Genomic DNA, 22,921 nt, shown 5'->3' on the forward strand with positions numbered 1-22,921 from the left:
CCAAAGTTCTCTGGACAGTTCACAAAAATCAAAACCATAAGTACAATTGAAAGTATAAAACTTAAACCACAATGTAAAAAAATAATAATTATAAAAGTACAACCAGCATAAAACAAAGATTTAAAATACAGATTTAAAACTGGAAAGTTAAAAGATTAAGATGATAAAAGGTTAAAATACTGGAAGAATAAAGTCTTCACCTGGCATCGAAAAGAGTGTAACATAGGTGCCAGACAAACCTCTAGGGAGCTCGTTCCACAGCTGGGATGCCACAGCTCACCTCCTGGTAGCCACTTGGCTCTATTCCTTTGGCAGAGGTTCACGGAGAAGCACCCCTGAAGACAATCTTAGAATCCAAGCAGGTTCATATGGGAGGAAGCGTTCCTTTAGAAAACCTGTTTAGGGCTTCAAATGTTAATACTATTACTTTGAATCAGGCCCGGACTTGGACTGGCAACGAGTGAAGCTGGAAAAGGACTGGCATAATGTGGTCTCATTGGCCAGTCCCTATTAACAAGTCTTGTTGTTTTGTACCACCTGAGGTTTCTGGATCATTTTCAAAGGCAGCCCCACATATAACGCATTGCAGTAATCCACATGAGAGGTTATCAGAGCATGAATTACTATCGTTAGGTTATCTCTGCCAGATAAGGACGCTGCCTTAGAGCCATAGGATTGTTTTTTAAATTGTTTATGGTTTTGTTTCCCCCCACCCCCATGTATATTTTAAACTTTGTAAGGCCGCCTTGAGGCCCAACATTGGGCAAAAGGCAGGATACAAATAAATAAATAAATACATAAATGTTCTCTTAGCCTGTCTTTTAATAGCCTACCATCAGGCCAAAATGGAACCTCTTCCCAAGGGCAGATTACCACTCCCAAAATAGCTGAATCTTTGAGTACTTTGTAACATGCTATTTTGTAGAACTGGGATAGGTGGAGGAAACAGTTGTCTCCTCGTTTCCCCGCTCATGAGAATGATTTATGTTTTATTCCAATTTTGAATTTACCAAAGAGACTTTTCATAGCTTTGTGGGGGGAAATATTTAAAGGTGTGCATTAATGCAATGCCAAATGAAAATGTACCAGAAATTTCAGGAAATTTGCACAGATACAGTGATTCTGCTATTCCACTATTTTCAAGACTGCAATTTCCTGCACAAAAAGAGGAAAACTGGTTAGCTCAAATAAAATGCAGCCAAATGCTGTTTAAGTATTTTCTTCATAGACAAAAATATATTTTGTTTGAAAGGCCACACAAGAACCAAAAGCTAGTTATATGAGCAGGAAGTGGAAGTACAACACGGGAAGAAGTTTGGCATTTGGTCATGAGGGAGCCCACGCCATTTGCGGCTCACCTTCCCATCTGGGCACTGGCTAGTCCTTGACCTACTTAGTGCTCAGCTACACCAAGCAGGGTATTCCACTATGAAAGCGGTATATAAAAGGCAGGAGCCACACTATTACTTTATAGAGGTATTCAACTGCACTGCAGGAGCTACACTACTGCTTTATAGTGGTACTGAAGTGCACTGACAACTGTTGGGGCCCATGACACATCTACACCAAGCAGGATATAGCACTATGAAAGTGTTATGAAAGTGGTATATGGTATGTGTCATGGGCCCCAACAGTTGTCAGTACACTTCAATACTGCTATAAAGCAGTAGTGTGGCTCCTAGCTTTTCTATACCGCTTTCAAAATGGAATATCCTGCTTGGTGTAGATGAGCCCTTAGTTCTACAAGGGCGAGAAATTCTGTGCTTGCAGCCAGTTATTGCACATCAATAATGGAGAATTATCAAAGGTGCAGATAAAGCTTTCTAAGGCTGAGTTCGGACAGCGCAATAACCCATAATGGGTTTATAAGCCATCACAGCAGCTTATTTTTTAAACAGTCCCTGGTATAATTAGAAGCATTAGGTATGTACAGTCACGAAGAGTGTTAAATCACAGTACCAATTAATCACGGAGTACTCGCCTGTGCATATATGTACTGAGTATTATGTATCTGTGTAGAGGTAATCCTAAAAGAAAGTATACTTGCAATTCTCCTACCTTGGCACAAAACATTTCATTTTCTGCTTCATTTCGTTCTTCTTTTAAAAAATAAAATAAAAACCTCTTGAGCTGAAGAATCCATATTGACCTGACCTGAACAAGAGAAACTGCAGAACTTGTGCCAGTGAGGCTGTGGGGAAAGTATATCTACTTCAATGAGAAAGTAGTATTTTCAAGTTCACCTCAAGCTGAACTTTTCCAATGTAAATCAAAACACTGGAGAACCAAGCTTCCAATTGCTGTCACACACTAACTTTTCTGTGGTATCATGCCTAGACACAGCTCTACTAACCCTCTTTCTATACCCCCATTATCCTTAATTTTAAATTTCCTAAGCGGTAATCTGTGAAAATACTTGAGGAGGGCAGTGGCTGGGGAGTTTTTAGTTTGTTTTTAGTTTAGCATATTAACCACTAGATGGCACTCGAAGGTTGCCTTTTATTTTCCCGCTGCACACACTTCTGCAAGGGTTTCTTTCTCTCTTTCTCAAAGTTCTTTGTCTGCAATTAATCACTGATGACTCCCAATGGGACTACGTTGGTGGAAAGCAACATGCAGCATTAGTTGAGTGAAAGCTGGCAAAAAGCATAACTCTCGAGGAGTGGAACAATGTCTATAATTGAAATAAGGTTTGGAAGGTTGAGCCGTTTGCACAATTGCTCCTGGCGCAAGAGACAAACCGAGGAGGGGCCTGTGGCTTCTTTTCCCCTGCTGAGTTTCAACAAGAATGGAAAATTGCAACGAAGAGAAACGTCTCACCCGCCGCCATCGACTTTCTTCTGTTCTTTCACTTCTTTAACTTAACTTTTTTGTTGTCATGGTCATGTTCTGCATGTTAAACTAATCTACTTTGTACAATGATGGCATACTGAAACTTGTTATAGTTTTGAGAATCCTAATGAATGTTCCTCAATTTCTATGTTGGCTGGAACTGTCGGTAATACTCAGACAGGTCTGCAGTCATTGTTTTTTTGGCTTCAGGACAGTTAAATAAGTTTCAGTATTAAGCAAACTTCTGTGACCCTACCTATTTCCTGCCTTGTCAAATCTTTCCTTGTAAGAATAACAGTGTCCTTTTCTTTGGTAAGAGTTCAGCCTGTGTTTTTTGGCAGGCCTGGCGTTTTCAACTCACATACATTTGTGACCTCAAGTGAAACTCAAGTGAACGCTTTGCTTCAGAGTTTCTCAGCTTTTGCCAAAAAAAGAAGTCATATTACAGACCATTCAGGTTTCTGAAGTAGCTGCATGCTACCCATGTTCCATGCTATTATATTGATGCCAGACATGTAAGGGAAAGGGTTCTGTTCAGTACATCCTTCTGTAACACCAGGACAAACGTCTGGATATTTTACAATGGAATAATTAGAACAGATTAAAATTGACATAGCATCATGTGAGTTTTGCAGAGTGCAAAATGACGTCTCATAAGAAAATGATGTAGTTTTCCCGCTTCCACCCAGGCATATCCATCACTACGTGCTGTTATCATACCTGAATACTGAGACGCTCAAGCAAACCCCAAAGCTCCCCAACACCTTTTCAAGATCTTGTAATACCAGTGTAATATCATGTGCGTATAAATTAATTTTACACTTCTCATTTCAAAACTTCACTCCCTTCCGTTCTGCTTTTTTTCTGAATAATTTCAGCGAGAGGTTCTAGTGATAATGCAAAAAGGAGGGAGACAATGGACATCCGTGACATGTGCTTCTGTGTAATTAAAAATGATCTGAGCTAAATCTATTTACATACACAGAGGCAGTAGGATTTGTATATATTAACTTAACCAATTTAATAACTTTCCCCCCCGAAACCAAACTTGGTTCATCTTAATCTTGCCCAATCCAGGTCACATTACAACACATTTATCAAAACACATGCAGCTGTAAGCCTTTTTTTCAACAGGTGATTCGTTTTCCAGACTGCACATGCTGTAGGTACTATTCTTTATTCTTATTTTTATCATAGCTAGTATGAAAAGAACACCAGCAGCATCTACAGAGAGGTCCAACGCAAAAATCAGTGGGAAAGATATGCTTAACTCTCTTTGGAATCGATGGAAATTAAAGGATTTAACTTTGGCTGGATTAGGCCCAGGGTTTTGCAATTTAATTCTGAAATACAAGGTCTCTCAAACTGAAGAGCAATAGATTAACTGCAATGCTTAAGTATCCTACCAGATAAACATACTTAGTTATTACATTTTTAATCCACTCAGTAGCAAACGTTCTCTAAAGCTGAATACAAGATCATCTGCTTTGCCATTTCTGGGCAAAGTACAATGTGTTGGTTGTTACCTTTACAGCCCTACATGGTTTGGGTCCAGGTTACCTGTGCAATCGCCTTCTCCTGTACAATCTGCACCGCACACTCAGGTCCTCTGGGGAGAACTTACGTCAGTCAGCCAAAACTAGGCTGACAACTGTTACACAGAGGACCTTTTCTTCTGTCGCCCCCAGATTGTGGAACAGCCTGCCAGAGGAGATTCGTAAAATTAACTTTCTCTCTGAATTTAAGACAGCTTTAAAGACTAGCCTTTTCCGGCAGGCCTACCGAGATGAATGTAAAATCAAGAATTTTTAAGATGTGTTGATTTGTTGTACTAATGTTGTTCCCCGCCTCGATCCAAAGGGAGAGGCGGGTAATAAATAAATAAATAAATTATTATTATTATTATTATTATTATTAGGCTACATTTCTTAAGACTGCTGATGCTTTTGCTGTTTTACAGTTTTATCATTTGTTCTTTATTCAGTGTATTCATTGTATACTGTTGTTTTTATATTTTTGATGGTTTAAAATTTTGTGTACTTTAATGTTCTAATTAATGTTTTAATGTTCACTGTTTTTAACTTTTGTAAACTGCCCAGAGAGCTTCGGCTATGGGGCGGTATATAAATTAAATACATTTCTAGTGGTGACCATGTTTTTAATTTTAATTAAATGTGAGCCACTTTTACCATTTTGGCATGGCGAGATATAAATGCCTTGAATGAATTCCGAAATAATAACCGAGTTAACAACTGAAGCTAGTTTCTTTTGAAGTGAAACAAATGTTTCTCTCGATTACTGTGGATTGTGGTGAAATTAGACAAAAGAAAACATCAAGGAAACTGAACAATCATAAAAGAAGTCACATGGGCTGGATCCTTTTAACATGAGTATTTTGTGGTTTACAGATTGGTAGCCAGAGCAAAAAAGAAAAAAAAAGAAAAGAAAAAGGTTGTAGCCAACTGTCTTAAGACAAAATAATCACATGTTCTAGTTGGAAGAAAACTCCATTTTTTTTTAGTTGGGCAGATTCAATACACTTTCGAACCTGCTGTGCCATCTCTGCTTGAACCCTACCTATGCAAGCCAATCTTGTGCAAGATTGCTGGGTAGTTCCTGAAAATAGAAATCACAGACACTCACCTTCCAAAAAGAAAACGAGACAGGCTATAGGATAGTGGTGTGGACAGGTGAGGATCTCTTCTCGATCCTCCCAGAGTGCAGGACACGGAATAATGGGCTCAGGTTACAGGAAGTCAGATTCTGGATGGACATCAGGAAAAGCTTCCTGACTGTTAGAGCAGTATGACAATGGAACCAGTTACCTAGGGAGGTTGTGGGCTCTCCCACACTAGAGGCATTCAAGAGGCAGCTGGACAGCCACCTGTCAGGGCTGCTTTAGGGTGGATTCCTGCATTGAGCAGGGGGTTGGACTCAATGGCCTTGTAGGCCCCTTCCAACTCTACTATTCTATGATTCTGTGGCCACCACCATCCAGATGTTGAATGGCAGTTCCCATCTGCTCCAGACTGCATAGCCAGTGGTATGGGATAATGAGAGCTGTAACCCAACAACCTATGGAAGGTTGCGTGTTCCCCATCCCTGCTATAGAAGATCCCATGTTTTTAGCTTTCATATACAACACCTGCCATATCCTCTAAATGGTCAGAAGGTATTTATTAATAATAAGACAACCATCAGGCTTGCCAACCATCCAGAATGTTTCACCATCCTGACTAGTTTCTAGAACATGAAGTTATAAAGCTTGGGACCAGGGAGTGTGTTTGGTATTTTGATTTGATTTGATTTAAAACTTATTTTATACTACGGGCGTTTTAAACAGCAAAAATGGGCATGTGCTTGCTCAGAGATGCTAAGGTAGTGTACTTGTGAGGAGCAGAAGAGGGGAAAATTAGGGAATGAAACTAATGGGTTGGGGATGAGCTGGTGAGGACAGCAATTCAGCCATCACTATAGAGCTTAAGCTGCCTTCTTTAGTACAGATATGCCTTTCGGACTGGTGGATCTGTAACTCATCACTTTTCTCCTGGAAGCCAAAACAACCATCTTGCCAACGTGCTCAGCTTCCATAAATTCTGTAAATGTATTTCTATGCAGTCTGACAGTTCTGGAAGTGTAGCTTCTGATCGCATTAGTTCAAATTGTATTGCAACAACAATTATTAATTTGTGCATTACTCTAATCAAATCCAGAGGTGTTAACCACAAATGAAATAAGTTGTATGAATATATGTGAAGGGCTGAAATGCGCTTGTGTCAAATAAACGCAGAGGGCTGTTCCTGGCAGAACTGGGTGTGTTTGTTTTCCTTTAACCTCTTTTCTCTAGCCTCATAGCTTGAATTGCTCTACTACAAGAAGTCATTCCATTGCTTTGTTCTATGCTGCTGCTAAGCAACACCCCAGAGAGGGTCTAGGACAATGGTGGATCACAGTTTGTTCTTTCTGTACTGAATGCTTGACATGTGGGGCACACCCAAGCAGCTTGGGAATGTACATCTCTTCCAGAAACCAGAGTTCCCACATAACTACATATTGGGCTGTGATCAGGTTTCGAGGCTAGCCACAATTCAATTAATATAATGCTCATCATGAAGTTGCTAATGGAGTCGAATTTGCAGTGACGGATGTTTTGCCCTTCAGTATTTGCAAGGCTTCAGTTAGTCATCCCATTTCTCCACATGCTGAAAAATGTTCCAATGTCCTCTGAAAAACAGCACACGAGCAATTTTTTATATATAATATGGTTGTAGCTATTAGGGTCCATGTGTGAGCTGTAAAACTTCACGTAGCTTTTATGTGGTTGACAGAACATTAAATTACTGTTAGGGTGTATTAATATTAATTGTGTGTGGTAGCTAAACAGAATCTTCATATTTAGAGGTACTGTATCTCTGAGTAGTTCACGCTGGGGGGGGGGAGTTTTGCTTGTGAGTTTCCCAAACACATCTGGACTCACAACCAGTAGAAACCAGCATTATGAAGACCTTTGGACTAATCCAGGATGGTAGTTCTTAGCGCAATTGTTCTGAAGGAGCAGATCAGACATGCATCCCATGCAAATCCAGTCCAATGCTGGTAAGTCATCCAGCCTGCACTGCAAGAATCTGCAATTGCAAACTCCATTCTGTGTAGTTGTCAGCCAAAGCGTAACACAAGAGTGGACACATAAAACATTGTACCTGGTTTTTGTCAAGGTACCCATTACGTTCCCTTTCTCCACTTCAAATTAAGCATGTAAATAGGACATCAATACATCATCAGCTGGTTGATGATGAATATAGATTTTATAAAAACGTTTTACTATAATTGCATTTGTGGGTTCTAATTTGGCTTGTTCTTACACCCTAGTTGGGGTCCAAACGACATGCTGAGGCCATGTATGAATTAGCGGAGTGGCACCAAAATTGGACCATCCTGGGAGCTCATATGATAGTGGGTAATCAAAAACTGATTCACATGATGAAGCCTACAGATGTGAATTTTTCAGTGGATATTGGTGGGTCATGAATGCTCTATCACCAAGCAAGTTTGGAAGATTTCTCAGGACGCTGAGACCTAAGTCCTTTAAGAGCATTACTAAGAAGCAGCAAATGAATTATAATCTGGACCCCTGTTTGAGCACTCACAAGATTTTAAGTGAAATGGGAGCACTGAAAAACCAGAGTTTGGATAATGAGTATACTATCATGTTGCGAATGTGAAAATACTGAATAGCTGGTGGTAGTGTTTAAAAAATATACAGTGGTTAGTGACCAGAAAGGGCTAAAACTGCATTTTTGACCCGTGGGCACATTTAAGAATTTGAGAAACTGCTGTGGCCCTCACTACAAAATGGCTCCAATGGAAAATGGGGCTAGTCATATAACGGCTGCCTAAAGAGGTGGTGGGACAGGAGAGAAATAGTGAGGATGAAAGCTGGCAGGGAGGGGGAAACAGCAAGGTAAAGGGTAGAGAGAAGAGAACGAACAAGGCTAGAGGCTAGAAAAGTATAGAAGGCTACCCTAACAGTTTCCAAGATTTTTATTGTGTTGTTGTTGTAAGGGGGCAGGGAATGGAGAGCTTTATGGGTGCCGTTGGAGGTCCCCACGTGTGCCGTTGTTCCTGTGGGCACCATTTTGGGGACTCACACCTTAAAGACTAACAAATTTATTCCGGCATAAGCTTTCAAGACACTGTCCACTTCACCAGATGCATGAAGACCTCAGTTGGCAGATTTATGTACGCATTATAAGCAGTGAAGTCAAAGGAAACTGAAATTCAGAACATAGACAGTGATAAAGCATTAAGAGTGGCCATTCAAAAACCAGTTGTTGGGTGCTAGCTCAGTCCTTCCTTGCACTGATGAGCTGATTAACCCATGCGTGCCGGGGGAAGTTGAATCTCTTCAAAACCCTGTTCAGAAGCCACGCTAAGCCACGGTGGTTAAACATTTTGAGCTAAACATTATGGCTTGGCGTGTCATGTGAACTATGACTTAGCATGTCATTTGAGCCATTCCTAACCGTGGTAGCTACATAATCGCACTACATAATTTTGCACCATTTACTGCAAAAGGGTTAGTGGCCTAACCACGGCTCAGTGTGTTGTCTGAACAGGCCCAGTGAATTGTAGTTCAATTGAACATAGGAGTTTTCTTGCTTGGACATCTGAGCTTGGCAAAACAGGTTCTTTCTCAACCGTGGCTGTTATGCTTTAAATTATGGAACCCGCAGAAGCTACATTGTCTGAAGGCAACCTAATATTAATGACGCTATTAATTGAGGACAGATATCCAAGTCCAACAAGCTCACCATGGGCCAATATACATGTACCAAGTTTTGTTTGGTGGTGGCTGCTGTGGCTGCTGCTGCTGTTGTTAACGCCGAATAATAGCTTCTGTGGAGAAAGAATCACAGGCAGGTATATTACAATAGCTCTCAAAGTGATGTTCTTACTCAGAAAGAATCTCTAATTCAGACTTCACCAACCTGGCATCCATGTTCGCTGGGTATAATATGGTCCAACACAACTGAAGGGCACCAGGTTGGGGATGGCTGTTTTAATGAAAGGAGACTATACATGACGTCTCCATTCAGGGTATGATGTGAAGTGGGTGCTGAAGGAGAAGCTTAGTTCTTCTGCCTCCATGCTCCTTGTTTTCTCTTAACTTTACGTCCAGGGAGATTTTTAATACATCAGCATCAACTCTTAGAAGCAGAGATTCAGTATCAACCCTTCAAGGAACGTGCAGTGCCGTACTTTCTGCGTTGGAATCTGCTGTGCCAAAAGGACAGTGAATCTCTCAGGAGGACTTCATTTATATATTCGCCCTGTGTACAATTCCTCATGCTGTGTTGCCACCTCTCCGCCACCCAGTCCAATTTTCTCTGTTACTATAGAAGCCAGTTGTTGATCCTGGATTCATTCTCTGATTTTTTATTCCCTTTTTGTCATCTTTCCCATGAACTAATAAGCCCCAGTGGGTTTGAAAGCATGAGCAAATGTGGACACCGCACCAAGAACTTTCATGTTTCATTGACATTTGCTTCCCACCCTAATAATTTAGAGCTGTTAACATACCAAAAATAAAAGAAATAATTTTCCTTCCCATCTCTTTCATTACAAAATTTACGGACAAAGAATTATGAGTAATATCTAGAGTTATTGTTTGCTACATAACACATGGTCTTAATTATGGGGATAAGAACTCCGCAAAGCAACAGTTTGAGTTGCAGATGAGTTATCTGAGTCTCCGATTCACAATGGCCACTTTATAGTAGAATCATGCATACATTCTATACCACAATCGATATTTCATGATTGCGCTCTGTGTGTGTGTGTGCGTGTGTGTGCGTGTGTCTTTACTTTGTAGAGCTGAGTTCACTAGAGATTAGTCCTTACATATTTATGAATCAAACAGAAAACGGACAGCCCTAACCCTCATGGCTAACCAACCCTCCAGAAAACATTATCCCATGACAGTAAGAATGATTGTCAGCCTGATTCATAGCTATTCACCAATCAGGATTTCACGGGATTAGAATTATCACCATGCTTGCTAATATCGAAATAAAACTAGTCCTCTAACGCATGTATTCTTTCATTTAAAGCAGGGCGTTTGGAGCAAAATATATAATTATCAAATCCCACATGCCTAGCTTACCCCAAGTATGCTAATTACACAAGCACTGCAGCATACGTGAAATGAGTAGAGCTCAGCCTTGGGTGTTAACAGAGTTTTCTTTTCTGTGGAGTATTCAAGAGAGACTACACTGTATGGCCATCATTGCCTCTAAGCATGTCATGCAGCAAACGGGGTAACTTTGCGCTAAGCTGACATCATCAAGAACTTACAGCCAGCCAGTGTTAGAATCACAAACCCTGCCAGGAATATGCCATCTTTTGGGTATACTTTATTTTCATTGCATTCAAATTGGACCCTGTTCAGCACTACTTACATATTTAAATCAACAACATTGGACTGAGGAATCCAGGAGATCAGGCCATGGAAAAAGTAATTAACAATGACCTCCTAAGTAGCAACGGGGATTCCCTCCCAGTTCTAAGGTATATAGATTCTTCACAGGGGATCAACCTATAACAAAAATTTGCAGTGTGGAGCACTTGTGTTCAGGGTGCCAAGCAGTCATAATGCTTTTCTAGACTACTCCATTCCACTTCCCGGTTTCCCCTTGCAGGCTACAGTATTCTGCGGTCACTGAACATGCTCATTCTTTCTTGGGCTGGTTTCGGGATTCCCCCCACTCCCACCCCAAGTTTTTGTTTTGTTTCAAACATTTTGATTTCCCCAACCCTGCTGATACTTCCTTCTTGTGCGTGGATGTTTTGGCTACATGAAGGACTGGCCCTTGGAGAAAGATTTTCCTTTTCATATGTCCTAGGATGTTCCTGATCATGGAGGGCTACTAGAGGGCAGCATAGAGACTCACTGTCAGTACTGGGATGTAGGGAAGCTAAACAGAGCCATGTGTGAGGATCTGCGGGGTTAGGGGTCAGCCAAATTACACATGATTAAATGTATATTAAAATCTCAACAGGCACTTCTAGGGAAAACCAGCTTTAGGAGAATGTGATTCGCAGCAGAAAAGTGGTGGAATGTTGGTTAGGACTTCCCTCACGTGTTGCTTTTCAGCACAGAGAAAGTGGAAGGCAGGAAGAATAAGCAGACAGGAAGAAGTATAGGGTAGTCACTTATAGATCACCCAAAAAGGAGGAAGCATCGCCTCCCAGAAAAGAGGACAGTGATATGCATATGCTAAGGGGTGTGTGTGTGTGTATGCACATTTGGAAATGTTTCTTATAATTTAAATAGAAGTAAAGTACCTGTCGAGCCTCGTGCGGCGCAGAGTGGTAAAGCAGCAGTTTCTGCAGCTGAAACTCTCCCCACGGCCTGAGTTCGATTATTATTATTATTATTATTATTATTATTTATTTATTTATTTATATAGCACCATCAATGTACATGGTGCTGTACAGAGTAAAACAGTAAATCCCAGCGGAAGCTGGTTTCAGGTAGCCGGCTCGGGTCGACTCAGCCTTCCATCCTCCCGAGGTCGGTAAAATGAGTACCCAGTTAGCTGGGGGAAAGGTAATAACGGCCGGGGAAGGCAATGGCAAACCACCCCGCTATAAGGCCTGCCAAGAAAACATCAGCGAAAGCTGGTGTCCCTCCAAGGGTCAGTAATGACTCAGTGCTTGCACGAGAGGTTCCTTTCCTTTCAAAGTACCTGTCACCATAGTTTGTGGAAGGCTGTGACAAGGGGATCTGTGCCTGCCTGTTCAGTCTGCTGTTCACGTGCGAACTGTTTATGGCAGCCATTCTTATGGTTCTTTCTCTTTAAACTGGAATTGGACTGGAGAGCCCTTGAAATAGAGTACCATCTTCCATTAAAGAGGACATATGGCCACCCTAGGACAAAGTCTAAACAAAGCTGAGGGCCTAAGCTTGGCCTCGAAGCATTTTTATCCAATGAACTGTCTGACGTTGACACCATGCTGGAGCCTAAAATGGATCATACTCAAACCTGATGTTAGCACCCAGTAGCTGGGGCCCCAAAGCCCTGGCAGAGCCCACTAGTGCTGATGTAGCATCTGAAGACAAGGCAGATGCTGTTAGTATGTTGAAGTTAAGACGAGTCATTGGATAATTTTTCAATCATGTCTGATTTGCAGAAGGTGAAAATTTCCCACACACATCACTTCAGTATCAGGAAGAATCCTGCATGTAACTGATGACACATGACCACGGTGGACTGCAGTGATTATGCAGACCTAGTCATTGGCTGTCTTCCCACATGTATACAGATTGTATAAAGAGGATTCATGATATTTCCTTTATGAAAGCAGTCTGCCATAGTAAATTAATCTCTCACACTTGTGTAGCTTGCTGGTACCTGCTGTTTTGCTTCCAGGGTTGAAACTCAAGGGAAGGCACTGCCAGGCACTAGGTTAAGGCTGAAACTAAGCAAAACGGCCAAGATTTGTATCGTTTCTACCTCACAGCATAAACATTCCCTTATTCACCTGAACTTTTTTCCAAATTGAGTCAAAACTTGGCCCCAACTTGCCTGAATTACAATCCAGGATTTCTTGAAAGTGAGCCCAGTTTCAAGAAGAGGTTCATGAACCTTGACAAACCAAGCTATTCTAGTGGGTTTGAAATGAAACTCAAAACTTGCTTTCACCTGTTTTAGGTTACTGCTTTGAGGTTTATTATGATTGACACACTTTAGGTTAACATTTTCCCCCCGTATGCGATATGGACACGAAGCCAATTTCCTGCTTTGCAAAACTATGCTGGCTGTTATAAAATTGCATAATTGTTTGGTACAATCTAGCCTGATCCAGTGGCAGAGGGCTATGTAACATGGTGCCAACTTTTACTATTAATTTTTATTACTTTCTTAAGGGAAATTTGGTAAGATCTCTTAACAACTTAAGAAGGAACTCATTATTTGGCAGATTCAATTCAAAAAAGTACCACCACCCCTCCCCAAAGACATATACTACATTGGCTACACATTTGATTCTCTTCATTTTTGGAGTTAATTAACCAGGTGGAGATCCTAAAATCAACTAAAGTCATATGTGGATTTCTAGATAATATATTAACCCCACCAATTCCCTTGGCCAATGGTAATTTCCCCACCCCCTTCATTTTTGGGGACCGTCCTCTATAAAAGAAAATGAGGCCATGCTCCAGGATCCTCTTCATTACCCTGGTATCCATCAACTACAAGGGGAACCTGAGGAGACTGCACCAGCTTGGGCAAGATCATAGTTGGAAGTTTCCTCTGCCTGAATTGGCTCATTTCAAGGAGCCATTTCCAGCATTTTGGGATTAGAACATGCTTATCTAGTCCAGTATTCTGTTTACACAATGGCCAACCATATGACTACGGGAAGCGCTCTCCTGTTTCTATTCCCCAGTAATTGATATTCAGAGACACACTGCCTCTGATACTGGAGGTAATTTATAGCCATCATAATTAGTAGCCAATGATAGCCTTATCTGCCATGAATTTGTCTAATCCCCTTTTAAAGCCATTCACATTCATGGCTATCTTGTGGAAGTGAATTCCATCATTTATGCATGGAGTCAACAAATGGCTCCTCCTCTTCTAACTCTTTCAGTTTTTGCTTGTGTGCTTGCTGTTACATTTGGATCCCATTCACGCTGTAACGGATGCTCCAGGTGCTGCTATTTATTTATTACATTTATATCCTGCCTTTTTTCCTCCAAGGAACCCAAGGCGGCTTACATAATCCTCCTCCTCTCCATGTTATCCTCACAACAACAACAACCCTGTGAGGTAGGTTGGGCTGAGAGTCTCTGACTGGCCCACCCAGTGGGTTTCTATGGCCGAGTGGGGACTAGAACCTGGATCTCCTGACTCCCAGTCCAACACTTTAGCCACTATGCCACACTGCTACTCTACCCCATTCCCACATTTTTGAATTTTGTTTATTTGGGGGAAAGGTGATACTTTTCAGAAAACCTACAGGTCCTGCACTTTATGCAAACACACCCATCATACTTCCAGACACCAGTTATGCTTCTGTATCATAGAGCTGCAATTCCTCATAGTGATGTATGCATACAGAGGTTGAGGCAGAGATCACACACAACGCTACCCCTTCATGCTAACCATGCAATACTAGTTGAGGGTTGCTTCACATAAACTACAACGGCAGATCAGGTTGATTATGCCCTTAAACCTACAGTGATTGGCCATTGGTGCTCTGGGAGTCAGAGAACAAATGGATAAATAAATAGGCAGCTACTCTGGGTAGACCACCAGAGAGATGTGGATACTGTATGGCTTCTCTTTCAGCTCATGAGGAAGGCATTCCACAAGGCCAATGTGAAAACCCAAATTCTGAAATCAATGATTATAGCAAGATCCACGGACTACCCCAACCAGAATGTACTAAACCTGAAATCAGTAGGACTGAGGGAAACTTTTATTGGCCAGGCTATGCTGATAGTCAGCACCAGATCATCTTTGAACTGCTGTGGAATGTGCCACAACAGTTATCAGTGTACTTCAACAATGCTTTAAAGCAGTAGTGTATAGGGTGACCATATGAAAAGGAGGACAGGGCTCCTGTATCTTTAACAGTTGCATTGAAAAGGAAATTTCAGCAGGCGTCATTTGTATATATGAGGAACCTGGTGAAATTTCCTCTTCATCACAACAGTTAAAGCTGCAGTTGCCCTGCCCTCTTTTAAATCTGGTGATTCTAGTATAGCTCATGCAGCTTTAACTGCTGTGATGAAGAGGGAATTTCACCAGGTTCTTCATATATACAAATGATACCTGCTGAAATTCCCTTTTCTATGCAACTATTAAAGATACAGGAGCCCTGTCCTCCTTTTCATATGGTCAGCCTAGTAATGTAGATCTAGCCTAAGTCTGACAAGGAAATGGCAGGTCCTAGGTAGAAGTTAACCAGAAGTGACCAGAAAGAAGAGTGCTATTCAAACCCTCCTGTTAGGCCTGTCAGTTAACTGGAGTGAAGCTTGATAGGGGAAATGGCTTAAGTTTGGCTAGGGATAGGAACTGGGGCTTCTAACACCTGATTAGTGGTAAGAGTAACTGTACAGAAAAATTCAAAAGTAGGGACAATAGTTTTAAAATAATAAGCTTCTTTGTTTGTTTGTTTTTTTATTATTTCTTTTTTTTATTATTTCTTTATTTTATTATTTATTACATTTATATACTGCCCCATAGCTGAAGCTCTCTGGGAGGTTTACTATGTATCTTGACTTTTCTGGTTTTGTCTCATGCCTAATGACGATCTACCTTAAGGGAAAAGGCATATGTTAAATGAAAGGGTGTAGTTTAATAGTGGCAGCAGAAGTGAAGGGAGGGATTACCCCATGAGGATAAGGGTGGATTTGCCCTAATGTACAGGCCTTGTCCCTAAGGAATCTGATTCTTTTCTTATTCCAAACCTTACGACTGGCTGTATGTCAAGCTGGGAAGAAAGTGGAGCTCTATCTCCTGCTGTTTCTAACATCCTCCAAGTAGCAGTGTAAATGAGAGAAATTCCTGCCTCTCCCTTGAGGCCTCCTCATGTATCAGAAGGCTCAAGGAATAGGCAGAGGTCTTATCTACTTTGCACTGATATTTGATTAAAAAACGAAACAGCTCCCCACCCCCTTTGCTAAAACACAGGAAAAGTGAGATCCTGTGGGAGGTCATCCTTTTTGCCAGAGACACTTGCCCTGTCAAATTAAGAAGTGGATTTGTGGATGCTTCATATTAGAGCCTCGTGTGGCGCAGAGCGGTAAAGCAGCAGTTTCTGCAGCTGAAACTCTCCCCACGGCCTGAGTTCGATCCCAGCAGAAGCTGGTTTCAGGCAGCCGGCTCGGGTCGACTCAGCCTTCCATCCTCCCGAGGTCGGTAAAATAAGTACCCAGTTAGCTGGGGGAAAGGTAATAACAGCCGGGGAAGGCAACGGCAAACCACCCCGCTATAAGGCCTGCCAAGAAAACGTTAGTGAAAGCTGGTGTCCCTCCAAGAGTCAGTAATGACTCAGTGCTTGCACGAGAGGTTCCTTTCCTTTCCATATTAGAACATCTTCCTAGTAAATTGAGGTTATTTGTCTCCACAAATAGGTGAATCTCTTATGCTGACACAAATCTATATCAAAACGGAGAAAACAACTCATGACAGATGATGAGATTTGATGCTCAGATCTAACAACGCCTGCAAATTTGTGCAAGTTTATAGCATGTGTTCAGCAGCATGAAAGCGGTCCAAAATGTCTCTGCAGACCTTTGTACAGAGTGCATTTTCAGAGCACAATCTCATGACACTATGATCTTCTACAATGCTTATGAATTCTGGTGGCCCAGAACCAGACAATTGTAATAAACAAATTTCGAGCACTATGGAAATTGTAGCACACACACAAAAAGCATTTACAATGTAAGTCAAGCAACCATTTTATGTAAGCAACCATAAAAATATTTTTTTGGTTTTTTGGTTTAGAAAGAATAGACATTTGCTGAAAATGTATCAAAAATTCAGTGCAGTGCTATAGGTGCCTTGTGCTAAGGAATATCTGTTCTTCTAAACTGGTACTGACAAAAGTATTTTGTTATGACTTAAACTAAATCATAAAGTCAAAGTGTCTTTGCCAAGACATTTCCATATTTGTATGAGCTTCAGCTGCAAAACACTGGCTTAGAAAAAGATATTGAACTCTGTGCATGGTGAGCAATTCTTGTGTCTCCAGGGACGAAATTTCTTTTTCCTCTGACGGTTGGCCATTTCACCTTAGCACATACTGTTTTCTTAAACTTTGTAATATATATGCTCAACTGGCTTCTTTTGTTATACACAGACTCATGGGCCAGCAATAATAGACGGTTTGTGGGAAAACTATGTGTGTCCCTGTAACTCTCACAGCTGGGAAGCTGGGGCTCAGATAATACATTCTAGCATTGCCAGTGTATACCTGTGTACTTCGTCCCATAGGATTAAATGGGCACCATTGAGCACTAAGACAGCTATCCTATAAGCCGGTGCTCCTAGTCATTCATGCTTTAGTGACATCCAGACTACCTTACTGTGGGGCTTTCCTTGAAAAGTGTACAGAAACTTCTCTTCGTTCAAAATTCCATGCCAGACTACTATTGGACTATGCCAATGTAGCAGGTTACTTCCATATGATGTAAAATGCACTGGGTGCCTGTTTATTTCCAAGCTCAATTCATTTAATTTCTTTTCATTTGTTACATTTATATACCGCCCATGACAAAATCACCTGCTTCTTGGCTTAATCTGTTTTGTTAGATTGATATAAATGTATTTAGTTTCTCAGGAACAGGATATACAGGAAAGAAAGGGTTAACAGGCAAACGTGACAGACAAAAGTAGGTACTTACTACCACCATCAATACCAAAATTCAGAGCTCAGATTGCACAGCTCAGATTGGCCATGGCTGTTTACTCACAATGATCTCTGTCGTAAAGGACAAATAATGGACGATCAGGCCGAAATTGCCAATCCTTGTAAAGGCTGGGTATCATATGTATAGCACAAGAAAGGATTCACAGGATGACTGAAGGGGAAGACTACCCAGTTCATTTTGTGCATATACACACCCTCCCATTCACAAAGTCCTGCTTGTTCTGCAAGCACAAAACTTTCGTACCTTGGCAAACGTGCAGTTGGTTGGTGCATAAACTGGACCTCTCCTTTTAGCTCAGTCATTCTAGTGCTACAAACATGCTAATGCATCACAAATGCTCCAAAGAGCTTGTTCACACACAGATAAAGAGCCATAGATGTGCATCGCTTGATGACAGTAATAGCAACTGAGAACTTGCATTTGAAAATGGGCGCTCGTGGTTGTAAAGAGCCCAGACAGATCTTAACATATCTACTCAACTCAAATGCAGTGCTCTTCAATCGAGTTAGTTCCCATAAAGCAGCTGCCATCATGAAATGTACAATGAACAAGTACAGACAAATTATGTTGAAATCATTGATCAGACATTTCCGAAGATAAACGCATGGCTAGCCATTTGAAGCACATCAGAATTAAGTGAATTAACCTGTGAAGCAGACATATGCTAAATTATATTCAAGTATTTTTCTACGTGCTGCAAGGAGGAAGGTTACATTTATCAACATGGTTCTTTACATTTAGGCAACAAATACCATTCATCTGCAGTATATTTTTAAAAAAGAAATAAATGTAGCCCAGTACATGCCAAATCCCATTTACACTGGTATGTTTGCTACATGGAACAAGACATAGAATAAAATAAGATTAATGAAATTATGTTCTACTGATTGAATTATCAGAGAACATCTCCATTCCACAAATTACTGTGGGATGGAATTAATACTCTTTAACAAATAGCATTGCTATTCTATAGACCTGGTTCCAGTATGGTTTATGTACAGTAAAGTCTGATGCCTTGTTTGGGGGTGGGAGATTATACTGCCCCTATTAACAGAGTATTTTTCCCTTCAGAATCTCTGTGTTTTTTTTTACAGGCAGACACTGGCATCACAATATTGCGTAATTCACAGTTTAGTTTAATCGTTAGTTTAAAGCTGATTTTAATATTGGATTATCCCTACACAGTCAGCCTCAGCATATCAAAAATAAATACTAGGCATGGGGGTGGACTGAATCATCTTGATATATAGTTCATTTGAAATGAATGTACGTTTTTCAAAACTTCATCATATACCTCGTTCATCTGATTGTCGATTCACAGTTATTCCATTTTAATAATTGAGATAGCAAACCTATACAGACATACTTTGGAGTAAGTCCCATCATTGCACACACTGGAGCTTCTTTCTGAGTAGAGGAACACCTCTGAAATTACCTGTTCAATTTACATCATTCCACAACTGATAAGAAGTTCAAGTGGTTCTCCCTTGTTGCCCTGGAATTAGTATGAGTCTTGCACAGATGCATACATTTATATACATTAAAGCCAGCCTTGTGGCCTATATAACGATTTTATGGAAACTTTACAATATTAGTTTACAGGGAGCAAATGCCTAAAATAAGCAAACAAGAGTGCAACCCTGTGCATGTTTGGACAGAAAAAAGTCCCCAGCTATAATTGTAAGACTTTTTTCTGTCTAAACATGCATAGGGTTGTGCCCTAATTGGTGGATTTGTAAGTCACAATATTAATGAAGGGTCACAATCAACTTCTGGGACACACATTAGCTCTATGTAGGTGTTCAAAATGTTAAGTGTGGGGGGTCTCTGGGGCTGGGTGTGTTGGCCCCACCCCTCAGGTCTGAATGGAGATAGTGGCCGCATCCAGCTGTTACCATCTCCCTGCAGATCTTCCCAAACACTATGGAAAGATGGGTTGGGGGTCTCCTCACTTGCGATTTTGAACGCCTGCATAGGGGTATTGTTGACCTCTGAAGTCACATATCTGGAATCCCTTAACATTATAAAGCTCATATTTACATTTGTCATACAATGAAATTACTAAGAAAAATTAATTTCCTATGCAAATGTCATGACTAGATTATAGTTCTGCCTTCTGGCACTAGTTGTCCAATGCCCAAATTCACCTGTTTGTGTTTGGAAGACTTGAAATTTAGATTTTTCATTTCAGTTGATTATTATTAATGCTGATCTTATATTTCAAATCCTAAGAGTAGCCATTTCCTTTTTGAAGACAGATTTATGGAAAATAAGGAATCAGCTACTGTGGAGGAAAACTGATGCCATTAAAAAGCAATTTAAAATGACTTCAGAAACCTTAGATTTATAAGCCATTATTTAACATGAAAATAACCAGAGTAGTGAAGTACTTACAAGAACCTACTATAGTACACAAAAGTAAATGCATAGCAAAATGTACATTTGCTTAAATAAATCCCCAATTTATTTAAGCAAAAAAGAAAAGAAATCCACACTGTTTACCCCATTCCCCCCATGCCAACTAGCACTGAGCAGAGCAAGCTGTAGGTTATCACCATTTGTGTCTTTCTCACAATTCACAAATCCGTAAAGAAATATCCGTGCTTGAGGGTGGGGAAAAGTGGTCATAAGAGAAATTCTATAATAGTATTGCCTGGACATTTGGAACGAAAGGCCAACCTTCTAATCCAGAGAAGGCTTCCATGTGCAGAATGATATCTAACTCAGGAACTGAGTATCTAAAAGGGTATTCTAAACCCAGTTCCTGTATATAGACGCACACACACCATGTCCAGCCCTGAGCACCCAATTGGGACTACCCAGACATTGCCATATACACATGATTGGTGTTGCCAGCTTTGAGTAGGTCAAGGTTCTCTTCTTTTTTCTAATTGGGATTCAACACTATCAAAGCTAAGAAACTGTTGGGCACATAAATGTGTGCAAATCCTTGCATGCTGTTGTGCCTGGAGATTTTTGGATCAAGATAAAAGAACTGGTGCATAACTTGCTCATTGCAGCCTAGACAGATGGAGAAACAACAAGATCGCATCCATAAAGGATGATTAAGTATGTGAAATATTGCATAATAGAAAAGACAACGTATTCACAATTAGAGAGGTACAGCAATTGACTTTTTATATATCTGGTCATGCTTGTTGGTTTGGACAAATAAAATTGGAATAGACTTTAGAAGGGCTCAAATGTTGAATGTTACTAAGTATTTTGGGATTAACAATTCCAATTATTTCGAATTTTAAAATATTCAGTTTTGGAGATGATTGATTATATTTTTTTAAAAAAATAAAAATTATGAGCATACAGGTTATTTTGGTTAAAGCTGTATCCTTAGGTAAACCGCTTCCCTCCACCACCACTCCACAACTGAGAACTGTAAATTGTCCATGTAGGTTTTGTAGCTTTAATTAATAGTTATTTTCAATTGAAATGTAACAATAAGTATTAAGATTTTGCAGGAAACTAACAGGAGATGGGGACAATACAAAAATGCCAAGGGGGCCAGAAGCACGCTTTGAACCATAAATTGCCCACCTCATATCTAGAATATTTTTCTGAACAGGTTTGTGTGAAAAGCCTTTGCATGATCTGATGCGCTTTAGCAAGAACATGAAGCCACAGATAGAACTAAAAAAAGAACTGTTTTATTTGTGACATTTGACATTGAACCCTAGTTGATATGAATCATGATAGGTACTCTTTGACATGAGTTACATTATGTCACGGTGTAACTGTGGATGGCACTGTGTCAATGGACTTCTGAGAATGTTTAATGGTCTCCACTGACCTCAGTGCATTTTGATTGTCACAGAAATTTCATCACCAGATTTGTGTATACAGTTAAGTAGTTGGTCTTATAAGCACCATTATAAACCCTCACATGAAGGGTGTTATTAATCTAGTTTACAAATGCTTCATGGATAAAAATAGCATGGTTACAGTATACACACACTTAATTTACATGTACTGTATTATAGGTATAACTGAGATAAACTACTGAGCTAAACTTTGGTTGATTGATGTATTTAGATTGAGTAATTGCAATTTCTTTGGCTTCTAAGTTGTGTATATATTACAGTGCATTTATAAAATCTAGGTTGGACATTTTCTAGCACCAAACGGATATCATAAACGGCTGACCTAGTAAGATGTAGCTGGAGAAGCGGATTTTAAGATTTATTTTTTTAAAAAACAGAAGAATCCATTGATGGAACTTGTGTTCTTGCATCACTGCTGATAGGATACCGTCGCGGCATCAATGGCCAACTTCCAACAGCAGTCTTGGTATTCAAGATTCAGCATATCAAGGTAGCTACACTTACAAGAAGCCTGAGAAAGTGGTTGTTGTGAGCTACAGTTTTCTTCCTGTACCTTGCTTATGTCGAAATGGAATAGTGCTCACATGTTCAAATATATTCATGAAGGATTGTACCTGTGATATGGAGAACCTTATTGGGAAGTAAAACATTCAAGTCTCGCCTAGCTATCTTTGGCTTTAATTATTTGGTCTCTGGTTGGTGAATTAATGAAGCAAAATTTCAATTTTCATTTTCAGGTTGTCTCCTAGCTCACCGCTGAGGTAGTCTTTGTCATGTTTATCTTCAAGCTGGTTGAGTTCCTTCTTTTTATAGAGTGGAATACTACTGATCTGTAATGAGTAGGTTCCAGGCACTGGCTTCTTCTTTGTTAAGTGAAGGAAGCTTATTCCTTCTTTCTGATTTATCCTGAAGAAACCACCTTCATTCCCGTAGTCTATTAAATATCGGTTGTGATTTGTCAGTGTTGTGAGAGCGGGGATCAGTTTCAAGATGCGATCTTTGTTATTAAGATTGGAGATGTTGAAAGAAAGGGTGGGCGGCTTTTCAATATCCCAGCTGGCCAGGTTAACGGCTGCCTCTATCTCAGGCTGATCCTGTAAAAGAACAGAGTGCTTTAATCTCTCCCTTGCTGTCTCATACACTTGCATGCACAATAACCACCTGAAGTATCCAGATAATTCGTGGGCTGCCTAAAATATTCAGCTACTCAGATTATTTCCATAGCACAAAAGTTATTAATTCAAGAATGTGGAGTCTTTTTCGTTGGACTCAACGTCGGTTAGTGCACGTGAAAACGCCCCGTTGT

The 22,921-nt window shown here is 40.4% G+C and overlaps 1 protein-coding gene across 1 annotated transcript in view; it reads right to left on the reverse strand.

Annotated features, from left to right (window-relative positions):
- Positions 1 to 21,427: 21,427 nt before the first annotated feature.
- The window catches only part of FBN1 (fibrillin 1), a 200,171-nt gene continuing 198,677 nt past the window's right edge, over positions 21,428 to 22,921 (reverse strand). Inside the window, exon 65 of the mRNA XM_063142808.1 lies at positions 21,428 to 22,709. Within this exon, the coding sequence (XP_062998878.1) occupies positions 22,320 to 22,709 (390 nt within the window). The 3' untranslated portion in view covers positions 21,428 to 22,319. The remainder of the gene's footprint in view (positions 22,710 to 22,921) is intronic.

The sequence above is a fragment of the Elgaria multicarinata genome, chromosome 16 (genome assembly GCF_023053635.1).
Source record: "Elgaria multicarinata webbii isolate HBS135686 ecotype San Diego chromosome 16, rElgMul1.1.pri, whole genome shotgun sequence".
Lineage (NCBI taxonomy): Eukaryota > Metazoa > Chordata > Lepidosauria > Squamata > Anguidae > Elgaria > Elgaria multicarinata.